The sequence below is a fragment of the Thermobia domestica genome, chromosome 6, assembly GCF_964235325.1.
Source record: "Thermobia domestica chromosome 6, izTheDome1.hap1.1, whole genome shotgun sequence".
Taxonomy (NCBI): Eukaryota; Metazoa; Arthropoda; class Insecta; order Zygentoma; family Lepismatidae; genus Thermobia; species Thermobia domestica.
In genome coordinates this window covers 247678733-247705612 of record NC_137459.1, presented here as the reverse complement: position 1 = coordinate 247705612, position 26880 = coordinate 247678733, and the positions used below count along the sequence as shown (strand labels likewise).

Below are 26880 nucleotides of genomic sequence, written 5' to 3'. Positions count from 1 at the left end.
ATCATTCCTCAACAAAATACATGCTTACTTATAGCAAAATACTTCAATAAACAGCATGCACACTATAGCTCCATTACTCTCGAAGCTCTTTTCTAAACTCTGTTTTTAAAGTACTCCCATTAAAAAAAAAAAAAAAAAAAAAAAAAAAAAAACGCGTATACTGTAACTCACTATTTTTCTCAGTTATTTCATTTTCCATATGTTTATGGGTAAAATTCAGGTATTAGTAAGTGGAGATAATAGAAAGCAATCCATCTAAGGAGATATTTCCAAAAAATATAATAAAATAATAAAAATATAAGCAAAAAACAAAATTATGTTCGGTTTTGTGTATACTGGCAATAATGTTTTCGAGGGATTTTTTTGCAGTAGCACAGTACGATTGTAGAGGGAATAACAGGATTGGTAGGGGGAGAGTTGAATCAAAGAACTGGAAAGTGGAGTAAAATATTGCCTTTATTGGCTTAAATCTAGGGTGTAAATTGTCTGCCAAATATAAATTAGCTTCTGTAACCAAGATGTTGTACGGAAATATAGAAACAAAGAGAAAAACTGTTGTCTTAAGTTTGGAAGTGACATGCTCTATAGCCATGAGTATTTATTTGTTAGGAAAAAGACAGGCAACAAAAGAGTCTGAGTGGTCAAGTGGGTAGAGTGACAGACTAGTAATTCTTATACTGTTTTGACCCCAGATCGAATCTCATCCGATCCCGTTCAATTTTTTTTTACATAACATTATGGAAGTATATAATTTTTATGTTAATAAGAACTGAAACAATATAATAAGGAAATAAGTTTTTGTTTCCTCTGATGACGTATTTATTTAGAATTAGTGTACTATTAGAAATAGCGAATGCTTTCAGTTTATGCTGTTGTATAGCTTGTTTTCTCATCCTCTTTTCTTGAAAAAAAAAAATTGTCTCCACCCGTTATTAAAAAAGAAAACTATAGAAAATTATTGAATTTGGTCTTCTTTAGGTTTTCAGCATGCTATATATATTCTTTATAAGACTGTACTTTATAAGGCAAGATGTGCGATCATACCCACAAATTTAGCTAGTGAGTGAAAGATATTTTCGGGACAAATATTTTACAGGTTTAGGTGCATGAAACACGAATACGTCATGGTCTCGACCTTCGTTTATTTCACATTATTATCCGACATATCATAGCAGGTAAAAAGCAGCATCAATCGGCAAGAAGAACTGCAAGTTGTGGTCTTAGTCTGTTTTTGATGCTCGGACTCGATCGCCTAGCACGCCCGTCTATACCTTGACTCATACGTCTACCATTCAGTACAGGCACGTATCCAGCTTTTCTTTTCGGAGGGGGCCTAACACGAATCCTCGTAAGCACGTAATTCTAATGTTTCAAAAATATCAATAATAATAATAATAATAATAATAATAATAATAATAATAATAATAATAATAATAATAATAGTAATAATAATAACAATGCAACAGTTCTGTATTTCTCTTAAATGTTTCTTACTTTTCATTCATGAACCGGTGAAACTGCATTCTAACACAAATGAAATCATAAAATATTTTCTAGGGATATGTAAGGAAAACTGTCTGCTACGTATATCACATAACAAAAATAGCAAATGGCAATGAGTGTGTCGTTCCAATACAGTAATGTTATAAACAGAACGGAAACGAAATTGTAATCCCATTTAAAAGTGTTCTTTAATTACACCTGGTATCAATGACATTGCGGTATATTCTTACAAGTAATACTTCCCAAGTGTAACACTCCGATTTTGATAAAATTTGACAGGCAGATACCAGGGTCTACACATAAAATAAACGAATAAATGCTTTTTTTATTTTCTGCGGAAAAACGGTTTTAGGGGGCAAAAGCCCCCACCCAAAATCTTGGAAGTTGATGCCCGAAAGACAAAAACAACTGGATCAAAGTGAACGAAATTGTGCACAGATATGGCAGACGTAATATGAAGGAGTACGTATTTTGTATTTTCCTGGAAAAAACAGTTAGGTGGGGCACAGACCCCTCCAAACCTTTGATCATGAAATATCAAAAGTGCTAGTAACAATATGTCTGATGTGTGTAAAGGACGAAGAATTTCAACGACACTTTGTGTATGGACAATACGCAAAAACTAAACGAATACCTGTTTTTTATTTTCTGAGGAAAAATGGTTTTAGGGGGCATTATATATCATAGTTTGACTTTTAATAGGTCTTTCCTTAACACATCCATATTATCCGGCGTTCTGCCTGCCTGTTTTATGTCGGATAAGCGAAACTCTACTGTATTTTCAAAGGTACCATATATACAGGGGCTAGAGGTCTGCACGGGCCGGAATTTTTAGAACGGACCCGGCCCGTCCCCTTTAATTTATAATCTATAGGCATTAGCGGATTAAGGGCGGAGTCAATGGAGCCTAGAGTTCGGGGCCCCAAGCTCAGGGGGCCCTTTAAAATCCCTCTGTTTAATACTAAAATATAGTAATCAACTTATTATATTATAGGCTTCAGACCGATGCTAATTTTTTTTTCGCTCGTTACGCTCGCTGTATCGCTAGGCTTAAATCTTTCCATCAGCAGCATTTACCTGTTAATAATGAATGCAATTATTTAATTGTTAATAATGAATTTAACTGAACTAATTATTGTACACTTGGAGCACATTCAAATATTACAGCATAGTTCTCGGTAGTTCCATAAGCCTATGAGGCTGTGGAAGACAGCAAAGAAAATTTATGCACTGGAACTATTCTTAACATAAGGCCCCCTTAAAATAGTCGGCTCTAGGTTCCCAAAAGCCTTAATCCGCCCCTGTCTATAAGCAATATTTCACGAAAAGCTGGTATTTTTTAACAAATGTGTTCGTCGTCAAGTTTTCACTTTCTCCTTTAAGTGATTTCAGAAACCACGGTGTTTCAGTGGTAGAGCGTTTACCTTTGGTGCATGGAGTCCTTGGCTCGATCTATGCTCGCGCCAAGTGAACCTTGTGCTGGACATACACTGTGTGCGTGGGTTTTCTGGAGGTTTTCCCGTTTTATCCCACGTTCTTCATTCATTTCTTATCATCACTGTCTCCTTTAGCCTATCCGGCATAATCGTGGGACGTAAAACTTTAAGATTTCATTTCAAATCATTTCAATCAAAAAACAGTTGCAGGAAGTATGTAATTTCGAAAACTACTATATACAATTCTGAGTATCTTCTTCTTTTATGAAATTCTCGCGAACCTTATTTCTAAATCGAAGGGTAAGAAGACTAAATTCACTCTCTTATTATTATAGATCCATTTCAATTGAAGCAGTTGGAATAGTTGGAAAAAATTAAAAAAAAAAACATATCCTATATTCCAGTGTGCCACAATCGGTATAACGCGGCACACTGGTGTGTCCAACAAAGTGAACAGTGTGACGCAAACTTTTTCCTATTATTTGCAAGAATATTTGTCGAGTTTCTGTTATTTATTATTATTATTATTATTATTATTATTATTATTATCATTATCAACGATTCTTCCATGGATCAACTGTCTGTATACGGTTAGGCAACCTCAAGTACCACATTGAGGGAATGAGTATAATTATTTACTTTAATAGTAATACAAAAGTCTATTTGCTTGTATATTCTACCGGGAATAACTGCATCCGTCTAGAGAGCTAGGACTAACAAAGGGATCCGATGTTGTGACCACACACGCCCCAAATCGTGAGTGCCACAAGTTCTCTTCTACGCCTTAGCACAATAAGGGCTGTTGAGTTCAGGGAGAGAGAGAAACAACTTAATTCCATTGCAGTTATGCTTATTGAATGTTAACTTATGTTTATAAATTATGTAAGTGATCGTATCGTTTTCTGTTTATTATTATTATTATTATTATACATTTCTTAATACGTTGATTGCCATGTGTATGGAATTCCATACACACGGCTCTCCTGTGCAGTAGAGCGTGATGATTTTCCATACGCAAACAAGGTAGATATTCCAAGTTTGTTGTGTTCGTTCTATAGGTGTGTATGTAATTAGATACATATGACGTAGAAATCAAAATTTAATGTCCATGCCACTTATATGCAAAATCATACACAAAGAAATGTACGAACAAAGACATTGAGTTTGAGTTTAACGTCTCATTCAGCAACGAAGCTATATGAGACGTCGGCCTACTGATTAACGTTGACTCCGAACCACGTGAGCTCTCGCCGGGAATCGAAGCCGGGTCTTTCACGCCAAAGGCGCGTACGCTAACCGCTTAGCCACTAAGGAGCTCATGAACAGAGACATTTATGAGCTAAAACAAAGGCGAAAACAAAGATGTGTGAAGTGATTTTGAGTTTATCGTCCCTTTCAGCAGCGAGGCTATGAGACGTGGCCCACTGATTAACGTGGAATCCGAACCACATGAGCTCCCGCCGGACGAAAACAAAGACCTTTGGAATTGACAATCATCGTTTGGACATTTCAGTTGCACCTACCTAGTATTAACAACGTTTCTACGATAATTTCGTAACATTGTGTTATTTCTTTTGTTGATTAGCTTGGTTAGGCTTATTTAAACACTTTTTTCTTTGCACCGACGTGTCACATCTCTTGGATGAAAATACATTAGCTCTCACTGGAAATCAAATCCAGAACCAATGCACTTGAACCATTTGATCACAACAAGGCACATTTAAAAAGAAGTTTCGATTTTGTTCGGAAAATTGTGATTAGGTGTAACATTTAAAAACATATTTAAGAAAGTACGGAGCAAACGCACTGTACTTTCTCGCTCGAATATTTTACACTGACTTATGTTAGGCTGCAACTATTATTGAAACATTTATTTGGGAAATTGCGAATAAACTAATGTTTTGGAAAACTTTGCTAGAAGAAACTTCAGGCCCTAAAGTAAAGTACCCATTGGTCATATTTCCGTTAGAAATAACTTGTTCCATATATTAGAACTATTAAGGATATAATTGTATGTGAACTATAAGCAAAAGCGTCTGAGTAGTTTCTGAGAAAATTATGCAAAAAGTCACCCCCAAGAATAAATTATCCCTTGTGGATCTTTTCAGGACAAACGAGCTATGCTATATTGTTAGTGTTTTCATAAAACATTTATTTATGAAATACGAACACAATCGCCTGAGTCGTTCTTGAGAAAATCGCAGGGTAAAACTTACAGTCAAAAGTAATATACAATTTCTAGATTTTCCGGATGAGGGAAATATACCATATAGCTACGTTATTTATGTAACATGTATTTATAAAATATGAACAACAAACATCTCCTGAGTTGTTTCTAGGAAGGTCATCGGGAAAAGCTTACCCCCAAAGGTAAACTCTTCTATCTGTAATTTTGACAGTATATCGAGTAATTTTTAAGCAAATCGTCGGGAAAAATTTCACTGTCAAAGTAAACTATCTCTTTTGGATTTTTCTTTTCGGAACAAGCGAGTTATACCATATTGTAAGATTATTACAGAAAATATTTTTACTGAAATTAGAACAAATTTGTCTCAGTTATTGCGGCGTTATGCGGCGGCAGTTATTGAGGAGTTAATGGGAAAACCATCGGGGGAAAGCTCACCCCAAGATTAAGCTACTCCTTCGAACGAGTTGTCATATTGTTAGGTTATTAATGATACGTTTATTTATGAAATGTGGTTGAGAAAACTGTGCAAAAAGAACCCATACCATACAGTAAATTACACCATATATATTTTTTCAGAAAAATTATTCATATGCGGTGGAAATTTGTTAATAAATATACATTTATAAAAAGTAAATAAAATCGTCACAGCTTTTTTTTTACTTGAGAAAATTTAATTATTTTAAATTTTAATCCGTCAGTAAATTACCCTTACTTTTAGGTGTCGAAGGACATAAAATTCGAAAGATAGTATGTTATTAAAACGTTATTAAATCTAGAATTCGGTCCAGATACGTTGAACAGTATGGCCTGTATTTGAGTGCGTGTAAAAGCGTGACGAACCGAGAGATGAATAGATGGACAGACATCAAAAAAACATTTTTTCGATATGTAGGACCCATGTAACTTGAATTCATTGAAATTTGGTATTCGGTTTTTATAACTATCACCACACTTTCTTCTTTCGTCGCTCGAATGTGAAAACGAATAGACCTACACCGACACGTAATGTGATAATTTGTAATCACAAAAATTTAATTTGTTATGTTTAATGTGTTGTCACGCTAGAAAAAAAAAGCTTATGCATGTTACATCATTTTATTAACAGTTTTTCACGCTACTGTATAATTCGGTATGATTATAGTTAATATCCATGGCATCTTTTGGAAGCATTCGTGTTCCTCACAAATAGAGCTGTAAAATTTAGTTTTGTCAAAAGAAAGCATTCTTTATTTCTTACACAGACTTGCATTTGTTGCACTTGTGGATATGGAACAAAAGGAGAGAGAGAGTCAATACTCTAAAAAGACACACACACACAGAAACACTAAAACAGTAATTTAACATCAGCTTTTTTTTTTCTTCATGACAACGAGCTATCGCTGTGACTGTGTTCGTCACGCTGTGTGTAAAGCTGCAGGTCGCGCTTGTTTTGTTTTTTACTGTTCCTGACTCATAGACACACTCGCAGTGAGTTGACGTTACTTCTGCTGTGTAAAAACGGAGAGGGAATGATTAAGCATACCATACCATAAACTGAAAACAATCGCTATTAGTAATAAATAGTAAGCTAATTCTGAATAAATACATCATCAGAAAAACAAAAAGTTATTTCATTATTGTATTGTTTTGGTTCTTATTAACATAAAAATTATACACTTTCTACAATGTTTTGTAAAGAAAAAAAAATTGAACGGGATCGGATGGGATTCGATCTGGGGTCAAAACAGTATAAGAATTACTAGTCCGCCATTCTATTCACTTGACCACACAGACTCTCTCTTGTTGCCTGTCTTTTTCTTAACAAATAAATGTTCATGGCTCTAGAGCATGTCACTTCCAAACTTAAGACAACAGTTTTTCTCTTTGTTTCTATATTTCTGTACAACATCTTGGTTACAGAAGCTAATTTATATTTGGCAGACAATTTACACCCTGGATTTAAGCCAATAAATGCAATATTTTACTCCACTTTCCAGTTCCTTCATTCAGCTCTTCCCCTACCAATCCTGTTATTCCCTCTACAATCGTGCTGTGCTACTGCAAAAAAAAAATAAAATAAATAAATAAAAAATAAAATAAAATAAAATAAAATAAATAAAAATAAATAAATAAATAAAAAAATCCCTCGAAAACATTATTGCCAGTATGCACAAAACGGAACATAATTTTGTTTTTTGCTTATATTTTTATTATTTTATTATTTTTTTTGGAAATGTCTCCTTAGATAGATTGCTTTCTATTATCTCCACATACTAATAATTGAATTTTACCCATAAACATAAGGAAAATGGAATAATTGCAAAAAATCGTGAGTTACAGTATACGCGCAATTTCTTTTTTGCGCATGAGGGTACAATTTGTTATTGAAATGAAATGAAATCTTTGCGTTTTACGTCCCACGGTTATGCCGGTTAGGCTAAAGGAGACGGCGATGATGAGAAATGAATGAAATAGTGGAATGAAGACAGTGGGAGAACCCCGAGAAAACCCAGGAGCACAGTGTTTGTCCACCACAAAGTCCACACGGCGCGAGCTGGGATCGAACCAAGCACCGGAGGTGAACGCTCTACCACTGAGCCACAGCGCCCCCCATTTTATTACTGAGTCTTAGTTTTTATTACCTTAAACATCTTATATTTCAACACTATATCTTCAATTCCAACAAGAAACAACTGCTAGCAAAACAGAGCGCAAAACGCGCTGCCAAAATATACATCATTACGTTCTAGAACCATATTCATTATACAACGAGCATCAAGCTATCAAAACAAATATGCGAAGTGCTTAAAGAAAAAGAAAACAAGAAAAAATACATAAAATATAAACACAATTCAGAGTGATAACAATTTGGAAAGAGGAGCCGAAACCATGTTACAAACTATGTTTCGTTGGCGACTTGAGCGTGACGTCAGATAGCAAAATCGTCGGATGATCTCAAGGTGTGCCCAAAATAAATAGGAGTTTCCAAAATCAGTGATCAAAAAATTACTCTCTCTGTCGGAAACGAAGCAGCAACACTCAAAACGCACATTTTATAGACTTCTACAGAAGGCGGTCACTCATGATTTCGTCACCAAAATCAAATTCTATCTAGTCAACCAGGATCCACTAGAGCGCCTATCCCAAATCACAATCTTGTACCTTACTCCAAAAACAACAAAACGCCTAAATTCTATCTTCTACCTAAAATCCACAAACCTGCTAACTCAAAAAGACCCAATGTTTCCAGTGTTAGCAGCACTATAGAATATATATTTTCATTTTCCTCGACCACCATTTCCAACCTCTGGTGTACTTAGACTAAGTTAATTTAATATCAATTAAGGTTATTATCTATTATTTGGAAAAAAAAAAAAAGAAGTATCACCATCTTTTATCCGAGAAACGAACTTTTATGGCATTACTGCTTCCTTAAGCTAATTACATAATTCTTACAAAGACGGTTACATACTTTTTTATGTCAGTCGGAGTGCATCCGTAGATAATAGTTTTATCCCCGCACTTAAAAGTTTTCCTATGAACAAATCTGTTAGGTCTTTCTAGATTAGACCTATGAGCTACTGTTCTTTTATTACTATCCACTTCTTGGGGCATACTGAGATCCAATGTCTGAAAATAAGGAGGAAACAATCACAATTATTTAATACATTTGGATACAGAAAACAAAGGATTAAGACAGCTTTCCACAAAGGCATTCGGTTAAAACAAATTTCATAACTATTTTAACATATTATTTTTGCCTGCGCTTTTTGTAAGTTTAAAATATCTTTGAAGTAATTTGTTCTCTTAGCATATTTTATAAACATTTTCAGTCAATGGTAACAATTGCCTGTGACGGAGAACCACGAGATCTAAAATCAAGTTCTCAATTGCTCTACACAACTACCAATGACTAAAAAGAAACATTGTGAAAACTGTTATTGTTTTAATTTTATTCAGTTTATTCTTTAAGTTCACTTACATAAGCAAAAGCCTCGATATTTCCCAAACATGATGTTAATTTTGAAAATATAATTCAGATGTTGAAAGTAGCGTTGTAATTAATTCACAGCAAACTTAAGATTTAATAAACAAGTTTGGATTTAGACCGATCTTACTAAATAGCTCTATGCTGTAAAGAACCAATATTTCATGGCCACAGAATAAATAATTTTTCCAATGCATCCTATGCTGTGCCAAATCGAATTCAGTCTAAGTTCAGATCGGACTTTCACCATTGATCTCAGCGACCGCGAAAACTATGGATTTGACACTAATATCGGTCATTTTCTACTACTTTTACATGTCCCGGTTACCCCAACCCCCGAGACCCCCTGATTCGAAATTAAAAAGAAAAAGCTTCGTCTTGGTCTGGAGCCTGGACCAAGATACCCGTGACCAAAATTTGGCGACTTTTGGTCCGCTGGTCTGGTCCCCAGGCCGCACACAGACAGACAGACACACAAACAAACTCTTTATTTTCTTTATGCGTCTGATATTCGGTGACTTGTGGCTACTGACTTTCGGGAAACTTTATACATTCAATCGTTACTAAATTCGTTTCATATCAAGTATATTTTTCAAGATTTCGTTTTCGAAAATTCTTACCCTTTAATTGTAAGCCAGCGAGCACATTTCACATCCATAGAATACAACAGGCAAAATTAAACTCTTACGGGTTTTTATAATTCGAAACGATACAACCATTTTTGGCACTGAATAGTAGCATGCATTTTTAGACATAGTTTTAAGTTTTATTAACTCATTTAGTTCTTATATGTTATTATTACTCCTTATTTAAATGTATTCACCTTCTCCATGTCATAATTATTGATTACGATGTTTCAGTCGTACAGTATCGGGTTATCACCAAGTATTTCATCTTATCAACCTAACTTCAAGATTGATTCTCAAAAACATGTTCTTATATTTCTGTACTCATTTTTCATCGTCTCTTATCGCGTGTACAAGGTCCACGTCCACTCCAAAAACAGCAGTCTTGTGTTGTTCCTTTTATTCTTTCTGTTCTAATTTCGAATTCTAAAGCAAAATTAAAAAGTAATAGGAATACGGTGCCCCTTGCATCAGACCTTACGTATTACGAAAGAAAAAAAAGAAAACTAAGAAACGCCTTTACCAGCTTTACTATCTTCTTTAGTGTCCTAATTAAACTAAATAGCCTATCTTTTAAAAGAATCATAGGTTTCCTTACAGTCCTTGAATAGGAGGTGAGCCATCATCTTCGCACTTTTTCTCTAATATCTGTCTGATGTAGTATACTTGGTCTTATTTCCATCTATTACATCTGAATACACTCTGATGCCACGCTGATCACTTTATCCACATACTGGGTTAGCCATATTATCAGAACGTTAGAAAATATCTTGTAGCATACTGATAGTAGTAAATATCTTGGTCAGTTATTACAGTTCGTTTTTCTTTTCTTTAACATAGATACTATTATCGAATCTTTCTATTCCTTAGGGATTTCCTCTTTCTGCTACATTAAGCACGTAAGTCAATTACTTTCTTTCATAAAAGGGGCTCCTCTCATCTTGAGTGATTCGACTGGACTAGAATTAGCTCCCGGAGATTTAAGGATCTTCCATGTTTTGATACAGGATTCAGCCTAAGCAGGACGGATTCCTTTCTTTTGCGCCTATTTCCGGGTTTCCGGTGTTTGTATTCTAAAGTGATTGTAATTAGCCTAATCCGTTTCCTTTGTTCCTTCATGTCTTTATACTCCTTTTCGCATTAGGGCTTACGTTCCCCCACACTGACACATTCAATGCTTTTCTTCGTTGCATTCTTATAGTACTGTATCACTGATGTTTTCTAATGTCTCATCAATATCTGTATCAATAAGATGGACACGAATCAACCTTGCTAAAAAGTTCTAGAAAATAAATAATATCTATCCGCGATTTTATGCAAGGTTTTCACTATCCATTCGATGTTAGGTTTAGGAGAATAACTTACAAAAAAAAATGTTCATCAATAAAACTCGATGTTGTAGGTTCATCGAGTGTTTGGTGTTAGCAGATCGACCGAGTATTAGAGCTCAATGCTGAGATTTCCTTTGAACAAGTGCACATATCTTTGTGTCAGTATTCGTTAATAATGCGTAGATATTGAAAAACGTGTCTAATTGAAAATTATTTTCGCATATTTTGTTACTTTACTGCCAAGGAAACCTTACTGGAAATAATATCCGATCATGACACTAATAAAAAGGTGCCCACGCCTTGATAAATTTCTAATTGCGCTTTTTCTTTCCTAATTTGAGGGTGATAAATAAATAAAAAAAAAAAATCTTTTCAAACTTACTCGTCCATAGCAAACTTATTCACGCTTGGATACACTTCTAATTGTATTTTTTAATACTTATTTCAGAATGCTAAATTCAATGAAATTACTTTTCAAACTTATTCGTCCATGGAGTCACGAAAAAGTGACCTCAAAATTGGAGTCTCTGAAGTACCATTAATGCCAATAGTAAAAATATCCACGCTTCAATACATTTTTAATCGCATTTTTTATTTAAAAAAGTGTCTGCATGTGATTAGGCAATGATACGGTATGTATATGATTTATAGTATGATATATTCAATGAATTTCTTCTTCATGATGAATAAAGCAAAGATGCATATCTCACCTTTGAAGTCATTTTCCGCGTGATCCCATGGACGGATAAGTTTGAAAATAGTTTCATTGGACTTAGTATTCTCAAATTAAGTAAAAAGACGCAATTAGAAACATATCAAAGTGTGAGCACATTCACTACTGGTATAAATGGTACTTTAAAGACTCCCAACTGTGAGGTAATTTTTCTCATGGTACCACAAACAGATTTTTTTTTGGGGGGGGAGGGGGGGTCCTCAAGTTTGTATAAAAAACGCAACTGGAAATTTATCCAAGCATGGGTGCTTTCTTATTAGTGCCATGATCGGATGTTCTTTGGTAAGGATGCACCAGCAAACTTTCAATTAAAGAATTGGCATTTTTAAATGAAATTTGTAATTTTACATCCAATGATTATGCTCTTCAGGCTAAAGAAGATTAATGAAAGTGAACGATTATAAAGGAACTGGCGGAATGAGAAGGTGGGTGAAAACGGAAGATTCATGAGAAAATCCACGGGCACGATGGTATCTTCACAAACACACATGGTCTGAGATCGACCTGGACCCCTCGTAACTAGTGTTGTAAAGGCCAGGAAAAAAACTGGAAATTTTGGGTAAAAAAACAGTTTTTTCACCGTTTTTTTCCCGAGCTTGGAAAAAAACGGAAAAATTGGGAAAAATTGAAATTTTCGAATATTTTACTACATTATGCTTTTAAAATGAAAACTGTTTTAAATTTACTAGTTTACAGTTAAGATCATTGAGTAGTTACGTTTCTTGTATTAGAATTGGGAAATTTTGTGGCAACAAATATATTTATACCACTCCTTTAAAGTTAGCACCGTGATAGAATGGAGTTATTGCTACAAAAGATCCTAGAATATAATTCTAGTTAGATCAATTAATATAGACGTAATTTAAATTATCTTAAGTAATCTTATAAAGTTGCAGTTTTATGGCAGGGAAGTGTTTAAATAACAGGGCCAGAATAATTTTAGTTAATACCGATATGTTAAATCAGATATACATTTTATGGAGATACGTATCTTTCTTGTGCTGTGTAAAATTTCCGGAAATTTTGAACGCATTAGAAAAAATCTTTTGTTCGGAAATATTGGCAAAACCCGGAAAATATAATTAAAAACTATTTCTTCGCCTGATACTAATCTTATCTGCTGTTGTGTATAGAACCTATTTCGCTAGCAGGAAAAATACTTAAGGCAACTGATTTTAATTTTACTTTTAAGTTTTCTGACTTCTGATAAAAATCCCTCTTTATTATTTGTAATTATATTTTTCGAACAACTCAAAAAGAGAGATTATCTTATTTACATATACACACACATATACCACACAAGTGCGTAAATTTGAGCAGCGACAAATATATTAAAGAATTTAACATGTGAAATTTCCGTTCTTTATTATTAGACCCCCTAAAGACTAACAGAATATACGTTCTTCGCACGGGGAGAATGTTTCATTTTGAGTATAAGGGACACCAAAACTGTCACGAAATGCACTTAGGACTCTAAAAGCTATGAATTCGACACTAGTATCAGTCATTTTCAATTACTTTTACATGTCACTTTCCCCCTTCTGGAGTAACTCGTGGGGGCTGAATTTGGATTTAAGCGGCATCGGAAGTGTCACTGTTCATCTCAGCCACCCCAAAAACTATGGATTCGACACTAATATTGGCCATTTTGATCATTTTTATATATCCACTTCTTCTCCCTCCCCCAAGTTGCGCCGCTGAATTTGGATTTAAACAGCATCGGAAGAGTTAATGTTCATCTCAGAACCCCAAAACCCATGGATTCGACCCCAATATCAGTCATTTCTGATCATTCTTATATATATATATATATATATATTTCCTCTCTTCTCCACCCCCAAGTTACGAGGATGAATTAATGATTTAAACGGCATCGGAAATGTTACTACTCATTTCAGCGACCCCAAAAACTATGGATTCGATACTAATATCGGTCATTTTCGATCATATTTATATATCTTCCCGCCCCCAAGTTGCATGGATAAATTTGGCTTTAAACAGCATCGGAAATGTCACTGCTCATCTCAGCGAACCCAGAAACTATGGATTTGACACTAATATTGGTCATTTTCGATCATTTGTATATGTCCCCCGCCCCTAGGTCATGGCGCTGAATTTGGATTTAAATGGCGTTAGAAGTGTCACTGTTCACCTCACCGACCCGGAAAACTTTGGATTCGACACTTAATATCAGTTAATTTTCGATCATTTTTATATATCACCTCCTTCCCCGTCCCTAAAGTTTCGGCGTTGAATTTGGATTTAAACTGCATCGGAAATGTCACTGTTCATCTCAGCGGCCCTGAAAACTATGGATTCGCACTAATATCGATCATTTTGCATCATTTTTATATATCTCCCTCCTCCCCTAGTTTGTGGGGATATATTTGGATTTAAACTGCATCGAAAGTGTCACTGTTCACCTCAGCGTCCCCGAAAACTTTGGATTCGACACTGATATAGGCTATTTTCAGCCCCTGATATATATATACCCTTCCCCCTCCCCTAAGTTGCGGCCTGAATTTTTATTTAAACAGCATCGGAAATGTTACTGTTCATCTCAGCAACCACGAAAACTATGGATTTGACACAAATATCTGTCAGTTTTTTTTTTTTTTTTTTATCATGTTATGTATCTCCCTTCTCTTCCCCCAAGTTGCAGTGCTGAATTTGAATTTATGCTTCATCAGAAATGTGACTGTTCATCTCAGCAGCTCCGAAAACTGAGTTCGACACTATGATCGGTAATTTTCAATATATATCCCCACTTCCTTCCTTCAAGTTGCACTTTCAAAGTGAAATGGTAAAATCCATCCCAGGCCTGAACCTCATCTACATTGATTTTTTTTTTTATCGAGATCATTCTGGTGGTTCAAGAGTTGTTAAGTTACAAATATAGTCACTTTCATCTTATATACGTAGATAATTTGTCGCGTTAGAAAACAGGTATTTGTTTACATACAAAATTTTGTACATAAATTTTATATTAGTGTGTATTTGAATATTAAATAATGGTAATTATGTGTCTTACAAGGGAAGAGAGGGAGATTTTATATTGAAGTGGAAGATGGTTTATACACCAATCGAAAGCACGAATGACGTCTATTATGAAACTGTAATAAAAAGTCTCCGAATGCATATACTGTGCGAGTTATATGAATATACATGTTGTCCAGAAAATCCGTTGCCACTCCTAAAAATCGCAAACGGTGAGACAGATGCCAAAACAGGAAAACACGTGTTTGATCATTTTAAAAGTACTACATATCAAAGCAAAAAAAATGTTGTCCCGGGGCCACCCGCAGAGTCTCAGGTGGGGTCCAACTTAAAAATTGCAAATGGTAAGGGGATCAAGTAACATATCGGACATAACAGGGAATTGAAAAGCTGTTGGGAAATGAAAGAATACGAAACAAGTCTCGACTCTCTAAAATACCCTGTGCAAAAAGGCTGCCGGTCAAAATTTCTACAAAAACGTCATTGTAAAGTCCATGGCCACCCAAAAACTAAACAAAAAACTGAAACGGGGAGACAGATGTCAAAACAGGAGAACACCTGTGTCATCATTTCAACAGTACAATGATTGAAAGTAAAAACATTTGTCCAAGGTCCTCCGCAGGGTCCCAGACGGGGTCCTCCTCAAAATTTTCAAATGGCAAGGGGTATCATGTAGCATATCGTTTGAAAGCTGTTATTATATGAAAGCAGATGGAACAAGTCGGGACGCACTACGATAACACTGTGCAAACATCTTGCTTTTTAGTTCTTCTGTCTGTAGTCAGGTTTTAGTTTGTTTTCACTTTAATTATTGTACTCAACTGAAATAAAGGAAATGCCCCTAATGTGAGATTCTGCTCTTTGGGTCCAGTAATGTCTAAATACATAAAAAAATATATAATAAAATATGAGAAATTAAGAAATAAACAAAAAAAGAAATAACTTTGACATCTTTAAGTATGGAACAGACTAGTTAATATATAATGTACTATAGTGCTACTTATGCTCGTTGTCTGGATTATCAAGTATAAGATGATTCAAACAAAAATTTTCTTGCACCAGGAACAGTGAATACGTGCAAGTGTCTCACAGTGACAAGTGCCGATTGCAAAATGGAAAGCGAATGCGCTCGCAGAACCGAAATGAGGATGTACATTTTGAATGGCCGCCATTTTGCACAGGGTAATTTTAGAGAGTCGAGACTTGTTCTGTCTTCTTTCATTTCACAACAGCTTTCCAACGATATGCTACTTGATCCCCCTTACCATTTGAAAATTTTGAGGATGACCCCATCTGGGACCCTAGGGAAGACCCTGGAACAAATATTTTTACTTTAAATCATTGTACTTTTGAAATGATGATAAACGTGGTTTGCTGTTTTGACATCTATCTCACCCTTTCAGGGTTTTTGGAGTGGCCATAGACTTTACAATGACGTTTTTGCTGACATTTTGACCGGCCGACATTTTCCACAGGGTAATTTTAGAGAGTCAACACTTGTTCTGTCTTCTTTCATTTTCCAACAGCTTTCCAACTGCTACTTGATCCCTTTACCATTGATGTGCTACTTGATCCCTTTACCATTTGTAATTTTTGAGTTGGATCCCGACTGGGACCCTGTGAGAACACTTTTTACTTTGATGCGTTGTACTTTTGAAATGATGATAAACGTGTTTTCCTGGTTTGACATTTGTCTCACCGTTTGCCATTTCTAGGGGTGGCAACGGACTTTCTGGACACCCTGTATATTCATATAACTCGTACTGTATATGTATTCGGAAAATTTTTATTACAGTTTCATAATAGATGTCATTAGTGCTTTCGATTGGTATATGAACCATCTTCCACTTCGATATATAATGCCCCTCTCTTCCCTTGTTAGTGCATGAGTATTAGTGAAATTTGCTTACTACTCTTTCTTTTAAGAAGTAATTCGATTAAAATTAACAAAATTTCACTAGATCAAAGAGCACATTTAAGAGCCCTATTTGTTGCAACAGAAACCCTTCATGATGGTAGATGTGTATGCAATTATAAAATTTCTGTAATTAATGCACAACCAGGAGTAGGCCTAAACGACTAAAAGGCACATAAAGAAAATGAGTGCAAACTATTAATTTTCAAGAATATTTACAACAGTTTTATTTTCGAATGCTTCTTTTTAAAAAATATTCACAATATTGAAATTTCTCAATTTACATTTTTCACGCGTTCGGAAAAAAAAAAAAAAAAAAAAAACTGTTTCATTACTAGTAAAACTAACCTAATACAAAGATTTTTGTTATTTTTCCAATTTTTCCGGAAAGAAACCGGAAAAAAAGGTTTTTCACCAGCCGGTTCAAAATTTCCAGAAATTTTACAACACTACTCGTAACACAGCTCAGCGCTCTACCATTAAGTCATTATGCCGCCAACTGAGGGACTCGTAAGGAAGTCGTGAAACAAATTCCATCTCGAATCAGAAGCATGTCAGAAGGAGGCTAGTTTTGTGGAAGACATAGTATAGTATATTCAAGGAAAAATAATGAGATCATACACATCTGCTCACGAAATTTAAATAAAGTTTGTTCTGTCCATACTGCTCTCAAGAAAATGTTAGAATTTTATTTTACCAGAATGAACACGTTCCAAGAATTACACAGAAAGGGTTTCCTATTGTCAATGCTTTACCAACTTCGTTTGAGGTAATACTAACATTCTAAATGTTTATGTTTTTAAGGACAAGGAATGGCTTTGCCTTACTGGATAAGTATTGGTTTTATCTTAGGCTACTGTGACGTATTCATACTACTCACCATCATTTTGTTCGAAATCTCTAACACTCATAACGGAGGTACTCCTGAGCTATCGCCAGTGTCCTTGTGTAGTTATTGAATTACATTGAAACAAAGTTTCACACTTAGGACTAAAGATGATTTTTTTTTTTTGTACTTATTTGCTGAAGATCTTGAAAAACAGATTGATGATGAGTGTTGCTTTCTTCTTATTGGATGAACAGTCATCTGTGCGCAATAATCTGGTTACTGTGACATAGTTCATGTTAACACTGCGAGAAATCTAAGTAAAAATTGCAACAAGCCCAAAATACTTGTGCAGGTTTTACTTTAAGGAATTCTGACCAAGTTATATATAGGAAAGCTAGGATTGCTAAAACTAATAACGTCATTAAATACACTTGTGACAACTTCGTTCACAATTTTCCGTAGTAAACTAGTTTACTTGAGCTCTTCATTTTATTGTGACCGGAACAAATAGCGTCGCTGCTGACGTCCCTATTAAATCATAATCATTCATTTACTGAGCTTTCCATTTTATCCACAACCTACAATTTGTTTATTATTTCTCACATATTTCGAGATCCTCTCCTGCAGCATCATGCCAAACAAATATTTATCAATTCATTTAATCACCAATATACAACAGCTGAACAAGACATAATAATATCTTTTTTCTAAAATTCTAGTGCTTTTATTGGTAATATATGATTTTAAAAATTCGAAACATTATCAAGCGAGGTATAATTTCGTTTTCGTTATTTTAAATGCAACTTCTATATGATATTTTGGAAATATTTCCAAGCACTTTCAAAAAGACACTGCTCGAGCTAAAAGAAAAAATAATCTGTCATGGGTATCACAGTATGGTTGAAGTGGAATATCTACATTTAAACGGTCTAGCTTGAAATACAATCACGAAAAATAGTCTTTTTGCAAGTATTTTAATTTTTGAGTGTTCGGTTTCTCGACTCTCTAGAAAAACATTTAAGTACTCTTTTGTATACTCACGAAACTGCGTATGATTTGTAATTACTACCTCAGAAATTTTGAAGCCATATAATACCAATGTACTTACAGGCTGTAATGGATCACAATATACAGCAAGTTCTTGACTGTTTACTTGGTTCTCAAATACATCCTTCACAGCACAACGAGACACATGGTCTTCAACTTTGCTTCCGCCAACAACATTTTGATTAGCGTGCACATGAACCACACCTGCAGATTCTATGAAAAAAGAAAAAGTTCGTAATAAACGAAAATTAGATGAGACTAATTTAAATATATATTATAACAGTGAAGCAAATAATTATATATATATATATATATATATATATATATATATATATATATATATTGAAGAAAAGGTCTCAGAACATTTCTTTTCACAAACGAGTGACGAAATGGATACCAAATGTGAAGAGTGTCGCGTGGTACATCACACAATATTAGAATATTACCAGAAAATGACGAACTTACGCAATTGGCTAACTTATGGAGTAATAATTACACATGACTACATTCATAGGCTGCATGGATATAGTTCAAAGTTATTATGTAGCTCATCATTTTAAATAAGTTTGATTGTATTTTTTACTTGATAGAAATACAACTCAAATATAACGGCCACATCCTTTTTAACGTACCTCGAAACACTAAGAAATTCGACTCCAATCTGCAAAATTCTCAACTTTGTAGATCCCAAGTTTTAAACGAATAAAAGCAGTAAAAACATTATTATAAGACTTTTACCTTCAGGCTGATAAATTAAATGACTTAATGATTCTCTGTAGTTTCAAGATCACAGATACCCGTCTACACATTGGTAACCATGCTAGTCAAATAACTCGGTAGGTATGGGCGCACCTAACACCATTATCATTTTGGTATTCATTCAGTAAATTTATGTAAAAAATGAAATGGGGTCTTTTGCCTCAGCCTATATCAACAAATAAAAGGGGAACTTCGACTCTCTGCCTTAACCTACTGAATTTAATTTTGATTCAGAAATTCTCATATCAATATTTCTTACTAGTATTTTAAAACCATATTCACTGCTGAAAAAAAAAAGTATGATTTTCTCTTTCAAACTTCTTCAAAATTAGCTGCCAAACAAACATTTTGATGACAAAGATCATTAATCTCAGTTACTTACATCTCCAGTATTAAATAAATGCAACAATTATCTTACTAATGCATTTTCACTTACACAAGTAATACACTTTATTTAACTGAATGTTGTAAAACTAATATATTTTTAACTTCACAAGAAAAGAACAGTATTCTTTAAAACGTTTGTTTTGGATCCTATACGAAATGGATATATTTCACAGAATTTTTAAACCTTAAAACTGATGTATGTGTCCCTTCCACAGTGAGAATTAATACGTTAATTATGGGAAAGAAATCATTCTCTTTCAGTTGATGTTGAATTTTGACAATTTATTCCTGCCTGAGAGGAAGTTTTCAAACTTCTTCCTAAATTCCCCTCATCAAAATTGCAATCTAAGATTCTCACTGACTATCCGAACCAATAGAAATTATGCTGTATTTTAGAAATAAAAATCTTCATAATCTTTACATGCGTAATTTTATATGCATACATATATGATTTTATATTCTACTTTTCTAAAATCAGCATCATTTCAAATTAACATCAAAAACAAATATGTGAGGATTTATGTCTCGACAATTATATTCGTGAGAAAAGAATACAAGCATAATCCGACACAGTATATCAATACACCAATATCGTTGTGGTGTGTCCACGAAGACTATGTACAGCTTCATTCAGGATTCAAACTAGCCCATTCCTTCACTACGACATCGCAAGATAGTGAGGTTAGTAGCTAGAGTACACAAGCTAGATAATTAGCTCTGACAACTGTGGCATCCATTACACTATTTCAAATTTAAGATCCATTTTCATGAAGAATTTAGATTCGTAAGTACATGTGATTGCACAAGGAGGTATTCAACAACTAAGCAAATAAGTACATGGCGTCTAGTAAATTTCTCGCAGCAATTTCCCGACTTTTTCCAGACTTTTCCCGACCATTTCCAAATTTTTCCCGACTCATTCTTAAAAAAATGTTTTCGTAAAATTAGGAAATGTTGAATGTCATGAAAAAGTGTACAAGTTCCTACCTGATCATAGAATATCTCTTTCATATATACAATGAAACAATCTAATCATGCAATTTTTTGACGGCAGGAATTATTTATGACGGCAGGAATGTTGAATACTCAAAATTGACATGCCTGTAATTCATGGCAAAGTAAGAAATGTCATGTCGTTTGCCGTGACACTAAAACAACTAGCCTTACAGTGTTGAATTATTTACGAAATCATTGCCCAAGTAAACTTACCTGTACGTGAAAAACAATCCAACATTTAATTTATACTAAATATTATATATGCATAGTACGATGCAACGCCCAATTAACCACCCGTTACTCTTGAAACGCAAAAACCTTTCTGCTGTCAGCAAACATTGTTGCCAACTACTCTTCTTCCCCCAGCACCACAGCAGGAGACAAACCGCGCGCCTCACATAAATCGCAGAAAATCCACGGTGTACGAGATGCAACGCGTACCACGTGACCGCTTCTACGTAGAAAATAGAAAAACGGTTGAGATGGATCGCGATGTATTTAGGAACACTTTAAAAAAAATACGATATAAACGTACTACATCGCGATGCATTTAGGAATGCGAGGTTTATCGGAGTCGCTCCGACAAGCGTCAGCATCATTTCTAACATGTGGAATTTAATTCCATTTTTCCCGACTTTTTTTTCGCAAATTCCAGACAAATCCCCGAATTCCCGACCATTTTTTAAATTTAAGACAAATTCCCGACTTTCCCGATTTTCCCGATTGCTAGACACCCTGTAAGTATAATAATAATAGCGTTAAAATGTGTGAGTTCAGATTACACACAAGTGTTAATTACCTATTTTTTTCCTACATAGGAAAAATCCCCCTTCCCATTTTTGGGGTCGATGGAGTAGGAGTGCACATTTGAGTCTTTACCCTGTGGTTGGAATTCTAGCAATTTCGTGATTAATCTTGAATTCACAGCAATATATATATATATATATATACAAGGTGTGTGAGAGAAATAATGAGACTGGCGACACTGCGGGCGATCTGGCAACGTTGTGTCTACCGGTCTGTGCTTGACCGGTTTGTTTATCCCCTTCCACTTCCTCAGTCCGAGTTACAACACTGTACATGTAACACATTATTTTTGACAGCGTCATCAGTGAAGTTGTGTTTTTGTTGTGTGTTACATAAATGGAGCATCGGAATTTAGAGCAACGTTGTGCAATAAAGTTTTGTGTTAAATTGGTAAATCCGCGAGTGTGACTTTTGAAAAGTTGAAACAGGTCTATGGGGAACATTGCTTATCAAGAGCGCGTTTTCCGCTGGCAGAAATCATTTTTGGAAGGCCGAGAACATGTTGAAGATGAACCTCGCTCAGGGAGATCTTCAACTTCAAAAACTGATGAAAACGTTGAAAGTGTGAGGGCTCTTGTGAGATCAGACCGTCGTTTAACAATAAGGATGATGAGTGAACAGTTAAATTTAAACACTTTTACCGTACATCAAATTTTGACGGACGATTTGAACATGCGAAAGATTTGTGCCAAAATGGTGCCGAAAAACCTCACAATTGAACAGAAGGACAATCAAGAAAACGTGTGTGTTGATCTTCTTGAGAGGATTGCCAATGACCAAGAATTCTTCAATTGTGTTATCACAGGTGATGAATCCTGGATATTTGAGTACGATCCTGAAACAAAGCGGCAAAGCGAAGAGTGGCACACTCCGTCATCTCCTTTCCGTCATCTCCTCGGCCGAAGAAATGTCGAATGAGCAAATCAAAGATCAAGACGATGCTGATTTGTTTTTTTGACAGTAAAGATTATTGTGCATAAAGAATTTGTTCCACCAGGACAAACTGTCAACTAAATGTTTTATAAAAGTATCCTTGAAGGGCTCAGGAAAAGAGTGATTCGTATGAGACCAGACATTGCAGACAAGTGGATGCTTCATCATGACAATGCCCAGTCCACATGGCCATTTCCATCAGTGAACTTTTGACCTCGAAACGTTGTTCCTCAGCCCCTCTATTCACCTGATTTGAGTCCTTGTGACTCTTTCCTTTTCCCGAAATTGAAACATGTCCTAAAAGGACGTCATCTTGGAACTCTGGAGAACATTCAAAAGACTGTGACCGACCAGTTAAAAGCCATACCAGTTGAAGACTTCCAGCGCTGCTACCAACAGTGGGAACCACGACTCCGTCGGTGTATAGCTGTCCAAGGGAACTACATTGTTGTTTGAAAAACAAAAACTTTAGTTAGTACAAACTCAGTCTCATTACTTTTCTAACACACCACAACGGTGGGGGTTGCTATTTAAAACTTTGTATTTACCCCCCGTAACTCCCTTAGGTCCCCCTCTTGGAGGATTCTCCTTATCACTATAATGTTGTCTTTTATGTCCCTTGAAGGTTACAAAAGGTTTCATGCTTTTATCTGCCAAGGTTTCTACAGGAAACGGGCCTTAGTGTTATGCGTGGAATGTACTTCGACCTATTTACGGATGGCCGCCATGTTGGATAGGGACAAGCTAGCGACATGTAACTTCCAAAACTAGTATCTACACGTGATTACCTTTCAAACGAAATACCACACGGTGGGGGTTGCTATTAAAATTTTGTAGTTACTCATATCTCAATGAGGGGTTCTCTATATCAGCACAATGTTGTCTTTTATGACCATCGAAGGTTACAAAAGGTTTCATGTTTCTATCTGCCTTGGTTTCTTCGGAGACGGGCCTTATTGTTATTCGTGGAACGCACTCACTATATGCCGTCAACCAAATTTTGAGATATGCTCTGACTTTATGATTGGTCCAAAGTAGGCAAATAATAAACCTTGACAGCAATGAACACGGAATCCTTTGGCGGGATGTCCGAAGTGTTAACCCTAGAAACACCAAGGTATTTTACATACAAAAATGCCCAAGGTGGGTCCGTTGGACCCATACTTATCAATACATGATTCTAACTTATTTTAAAGGATTTTGTTATAGAATATTAGTGCTTTACAATGTTTAGGTTAGGTTAGGTTAGTTTTAGTATCCACTTAAAAAAAAAAAAAAAGTCGGTTAATGTATAAGGGCCCATTGGACCCACCTTGTGTTTTTAGGGTTAAGGATCGTCAGCTGCGCGGTCTCTCGTACTCGGGAAAACGCATGCTGCGATGTTTTCTTTCACGCTTATAAGTAAAGAAAACGTGAAATATATTGTGACGAAATACATCGCATCACACGTTATTCAGAACACAGAAAACATGGAGCTGCCGGTTCCTAACACTTCCAATTTCCCTCCGATACACTGGATGTTGATTGTTATCAAGGCTTACCTCCTGACTACTTTGGACCCTCCTTGAAACGACAGTATATCTGAAAACTCTATTGAAAGCATATTTTAGAATTATACTGTACAGAATATCCTACACAGTCACTGAAAATTGATGTAATATGCATTTTTGGATTGTGTATGCTGGTAAGGGCCACCATCCACAGTTTCTGGAATTCGAAATAGGGACTGTTGAAACTAAGATTTTTCGCGGTCTTGGACAGCCCTAGCTCTGAAACTATGCACTTTTCGTCATAAGTCCATATGAACTTTTTCTCTTATTTTGATGTGAGGAACCTGTTACAGTTTGTCGGTATAGTTCATTAACACCCTATATATATATATATATATATATATATATATATATATATAAGAGTGTAGCGAAAAAATCAAATTTTCGAATATCGAATTCTAATAGGGCTCAAAAGTTGTATATTCGCATGCTAATTAATGGAAAAATAATAAAAAAAAATCACACTTTGGATTTTCAGTTCGCGCAAACGGTCACAAGTTTGATAAAAAGAAAATGACAAAAAAGGCCAAAATTTACCTTTATGAGAAAAAAAAAAATCGGATATTTGAGTATCGAATTCTAATAGGGCTCAAACGTTACGTATTTGCATGCTAATCAATGGAAAAAATAACGAAAAAATTCACACTTTGGATCTTCAGTTTACGCAAACGCCCTAAAATAAGAAAGAAAGAAAAAAAAAAAAACACCAAAATATTCTTTTACACAAGGAATATAATATTATTTTTTTTAAATTTCTATAGTGTCCAAGTACTTTATTTTAGTTGTGTGAGGTCGTGTTTGTTATTAATTCGTTAATGTGAGTGATTTTATACATTTTATTTTCATAATGATTTTGCTGCTCTTCACAGCAGGGAATTCGTGTTACTATTCGGTTCAAAATCTCTTGTTGTTGCGAATTCTGTCGAGGAATTTGAAGCTTAAAATATACAAAACGATAATCATGCCTGTTGTTCTGTATGGTTGCGAAATATGGTTGTTTACTATGAGGGAAGAGCATAGACTGAAAGTATTTGAGAACAAGATCCTGAGACGAATATTCGGACCCAAGAGGAACGGGAATGGAGAATGGCGGAAACTTCATAACGAGGAACTACATAATTTATTCGGTTTCCCAAACATTGTTAGGGTCATTAAGTCTAGGAGGCTTAGGTGGGCAGGTCATGTAGCTAGAATGGAAGAAAGTAGAAACGCTTTCAAAGTCTTGACTGGAAGGCCAATCGGAAAACGACCATTAGGAAGACCTAGGCGCAGATGGGAAGACAATATTAAGATGGATCTCGCAAGGATAGAAATACAAAGTAGAAATTGGATCCAGTTGGCTAAGGATAGAAGTCAGTGGAGAGCTTTTGTGAACGCGGCATTTAACTTCCGGGTTTCATAGGCCATAGAGGTAGTTAGTTAAAGGTAAATTTTGGTCTTTTTTTTTTTTTTTTTTTTTTTTGTCATTTTTTCAAATTTTAAGGCCGTTTGCGCGAATTGAAGATCCAAAGTGTGAATTTTTTCCGTTATTTTTTGATCGATTAGCATGCAAATACACAACTTTTGAGCTCTATTAGAATTCGATACTTGAAAATTTGATTTTTTCTCTCTACCCTAATATATATATATATATATATATATATATATATATATGTACACGAGGTTCTTTCTAACATGACACTAAAAAGTAATTTTATAACTACACGCTCTTTTTTTATATTAGTACGGCAATCGAAACCAAACAGAATAACTGACATTCTGACATTTATAAATAAGTGAAATTAATTAAACTGATTGAAATTTAATAAAAGAAAGATCTTATACCAATATCTAAGGCTATTGTGATTAAGATCCTATTTCATTGCACACAATCAGACAGAAATCGATGGATTTTTACAAAATAAAAGCAATAAACACTGAATGAATTAAAGCCTATTAAAAAAAAAATAATCTCATATTCATCTTTCTACGTCACGTAAAGCAATATACTGCGCCAAACAAATAACAGTTTTATGTTCCTTGTCTTCTTTCTGTCTTTCTTTCTTTCTTTTCCTTTCTTCACATATCTTTGGTTTGAAGGCAATCAATGTATCAAATTGGAAAACTATACAGTTTATTTCCTAAGTGTTTTTATATGTATATTATTTAAGAAAACAATATAACCCAGGATAATCATAAAATATTTCTGCCTTTAACGGGACCAAAGGGCGCCTGCTAGGTGCCCTATACATTGAACCCTTGGATATGCTTTCTATGATTTTGAACTAAAATAACTCTATATTTAAAAGCATTAGCTTCCACTTACATAGAATATATATATATATATATATATATATCGCAATCAGATGCATACAATATAATATGTTGTACAGTCACCCACAAAAGTACCTGGACCCCAAGTAATGGAATTATAACGATCAGGAGTCCAGGTACTTATGTGGAAGTACTGTTCCTTTTCTTGTTGGTACCTTGGAGTCAGAGATATGTAAAAACCGATCATGATTTTCTACAAATGAAACTTAGAATTTCTTTACAAATGGATAATGACCTAACAGAATACTGTTATGTTAGAGTGAAATGAAATGAAATCTAAGTTTTACGTCCCACGGTTATGCCGGTTAGGCTAGAGGAGACGGTGATGATGAGAAATGAATGAAATGGTGGAATGAAGAAAGTGGGAGGAAACGGGAGAACCCCGAGAAAACCCATGAGCACGGTGTTATGTTAGAGTGTGTGAGGTATTACGAGAAATCCATTACAATGACAAGAACAATTAAAAATTGAAAATAAAAAGTAGTTTTAGTTAACTATGCAAATATTTAATATGCAAATTCATAATATTCTTCCTATTAACATTTGAAAGCGAGTTTTGTTAT

The 26880-nt window shown here is 34.9% G+C and overlaps 1 protein-coding gene across 6 annotated transcripts in view; it reads right to left on the bottom strand.

Annotated features, from left to right (window-relative positions):
* The window catches only part of LOC145688465 (uncharacterized), a 142126-nt gene that overhangs the window by 5481 nt on the left and 109765 nt on the right, over window positions 1-26880 (bottom strand). For all 6 annotated transcript variants that reach the window (XM_081762728.1, XM_081762731.1, XM_081762729.1 and 3 more), the window contains 2 exons: window positions 18634-18785; window positions 8579-8736 (listed from right to left, as the gene is read on the bottom strand). In XM_081762728.1, the coding sequence (XP_081618854.1) occupies window positions 8579-8736; window positions 18634-18785 (310 nt within the window). The remainder of the gene's footprint in view (window positions 1-8578; window positions 8737-18633; window positions 18786-26880) is intronic.